Source organism: Gavialis gangeticus, unplaced genomic scaffold (assembly GCF_001723915.1).
Source record: "Gavialis gangeticus isolate Ggan-Ray unplaced genomic scaffold, GavGan_comp1, whole genome shotgun sequence".
Classification (NCBI taxonomy): domain Eukaryota; kingdom Metazoa; phylum Chordata; order Crocodylia; family Gavialidae; genus Gavialis; species Gavialis gangeticus.
In genome coordinates, this window is record NW_017728992.1 from 110,572,869 (window position 1) to 110,575,578 (window position 2,710).

The 2,710-nt window shown below is 42.0% G+C and overlaps 1 protein-coding gene across 8 annotated transcripts in view; it reads left to right on the forward strand.

Moving 5' to 3' along the window:
- The window catches only part of DTNA (dystrobrevin alpha), a 416,444-nt gene that overhangs the window by 368,962 nt on the left and 44,772 nt on the right, over window positions 1–2,710 (forward strand). For all 8 annotated transcript variants that reach the window (XM_019526848.1, XM_019526842.1, XM_019526857.1 and 5 more), the window contains one exon: window positions 2,442–2,538. In XM_019526848.1, coding sequence (XP_019382393.1) covers window positions 2,442–2,538 — 97 coding nt within the window. The remainder of the gene's footprint in view (window positions 1–2,441; window positions 2,539–2,710) is intronic.

The following is a 2,710-nucleotide window of genomic DNA, read 5'->3' on the forward strand; positions in this document are numbered from 1 at the left end:
AGTTTGGACAGATGTTCTCCAGGGAGATGAGCGATGCAACAAACTTGTTCGCTGGTGTGGCGTTGCATTGGATCAAACATTGTAAAGTCGAAACTGACATCATAAAGTTGAAACAGTGTCAATTTATGAATGTTGTAATTGTGAAACATAACTTGAAACGTTGTAAGTTGAGGACTGCCTGTATTTTAAATTAGCGCTACAACGAAACCGCGCTAAGCGAAACCATGTTAAGTGGGGGCTGCCTGTATTCTTAAGACAAATTAGCTGGGAATAGAGCTACTTTTTTTTATGACTGATGTACTTTAGAGATCTCTCAGCAAGTGATATTCCTCATGATCTGGAGAAAAAAAGCTGAAGGATCATGTCCACACGAGCAGGGGCATGCGTTTGCAGCAGAACAAATAGTAGCAGCACAAATATGTGCTGCTACTTCATGCTGCAGAGCATGCCCCTGCACACATTGTCCTGCTGTTCCATGTGCTGCAGGGGGACTGACTGGGGCACAGGATGTCTCGGCATGGGGCTAGCCAGCAACTCTGCAGTGGAGTCCCCTTGCTGACTCATGCATGCAAAGGCAACAGGCAACAGGCAGCCTAGGGCTGCATGCTTCCCTATCTCAAGGCACACTGTGCCCCAGCCTGCTGCTTCACAGCTGGATAGGGTGCAGGGTACCTCAGCGCAGGGGCTCTACAATGCGCAGAGATAGGGGAGCAGGCAGCCCTGGGCTACCTGCTCCTCCGTCTTCATGCTTGTCCCGGCACATAGCACTTTGGCATGCTTTATGTCCCCTTTTTTTTCAGGGGTTTTATTTGCTACCAGGAAATCCAATTTCCAGGAGTTCATCAATGTTGATAATAAGGTGTCAGCTTTTGCAGAAAGCCATGGTAAAAGAGTAAGTCAAGACACCCCTGTGGAGGAATACACAGAAAAAACCAAAGAGGCAGAAGAAAACAAGGAGCCAGAGTCTGAGCGAACACATGGAAGGAGGCATATGTGGTGCTTGCAGTCCTAGATTCCATACTGAAAGACAATGCTACTGCCATGGATGAGGGATTAATGAAAGCCATGGGGAAAAAAATCAGTGAATTTGTCCATGACCAATATGAGGCCATGGTCAAGAAGGCTACAATAGACATTTTCTTTAAGAAACCATGAGAAAGATTATGCAGTTACTGTACACAGTGGTTTCATATAATAAATTCAGTGTACTGTAGTACTATAATTTGGATAATTCAACCTGTTTATTTCAAAGTTGGTATATTTTGGTCCCTGTGTTTTGAATTAATGAGGTTTTACTGTATAAATATCACTTAATCTAAAATGTGGCTCTAAAGCAAAACTGAAAATGACATCATCATTTTTATGCACTAGTAGCTGCAGGTTATTTATGGAAGAGACCTCCCCAAAGAACTGACTGTAGTCCAGAAGCCTGATCTGGCCCAACTTTGACAGTCTTTAGTGGCAGTTTAGTGGGAGCTGAAGTTAAGTAAGTGAAGGCAGAATTGCACCACATATCTCCTGCACTGATTATCATAGGTTATACAGAAGCAAAAATCTGTTGCCATTTACACATGTGTAAATCTGAAGTAACCTCCCTGAGGTTCAGAATTTACTGGGTTACAAATGGGGCAGCAATCAGGCCTGCAGTTCCAAGAGCTATTTTCAAACATTTCCAATTGACAGCATACCTCCAGCCTCTGAAAATCCCCAACACTCAGATGTGCTGGCTGATTTTCTTAATTCTCTTTGCCTTTCTTCACTCAGAGTCAGTTCCCCTTCCAGCCCTTTCCTGTAAGGTATCCTTTAATTTCTTGTGACAATTTAATCAGTGTATTGACCAGGGAAATTCTAAAACAAAAACAACAGATCACAGACTGGCATTTCTTCCTATTATGTCACTATACAACCAAACTTGTGTGAATTTTAAAGATTCAGGCCCATTTGGGGATCTTGTTCCATCTACTGGATGACTAAGTGAACTCAGATGTCAATAAGTGCAATTCTGTTCTATCTATTAATGCTTTACTTTTGTACATGCTATCATCTCACCCTTAAGATTAAGCAACAAGGACGACCCACTCACCTTTTTTGCATTAACTGGTTTTTAAGGACTCAAGCAGGGTGGAAGAGAATCACACATAAACATCCACTTATGTACCTAATAGGTAGAATATAATTTGGCCCTTGGTGTTTTAGGGACAGGTTTGTGCCAGTACTATTTTTTCCATAAGCAGCATGCTTACCCCACTATATATTCTTAATCTGAAGGAGCATCCTGGTTTCTCAGCCCTATTATCTGGACATTATATAGAGTTCATGAAATATGCTCTGTTGCCTTTAGTCACTTCATGTTGACAGTAGTAGTGAGAAACTCTAGCTGGGAAAGTGTAAAGTTAATTCTTTTGAAGAATAAGCTCTGATCCTAGATGTTTATTTTTCAGACAGCGGAAGGATGAGCTGGAACAGAGAATGTCTGCTCTCCAGGAAAGCCGGAGAGAGCTGATGGTTCAGTTAGAAGGCCTCATGAAACTACTGAAGGTAAGGTACTCCACTTGTTATTCAAAGATAATGAAATGCAGGCACACTAAGGAATTGCAGACTCATTCCTTGGAGTCTAAGAACAGCAGAAACTTCCTATGCCTGAAGAAGGGTGATTGCACCCAAAAGTTTGCAAAGAACTTTTTTCCAACTACTCAGTTGATTTAATAAA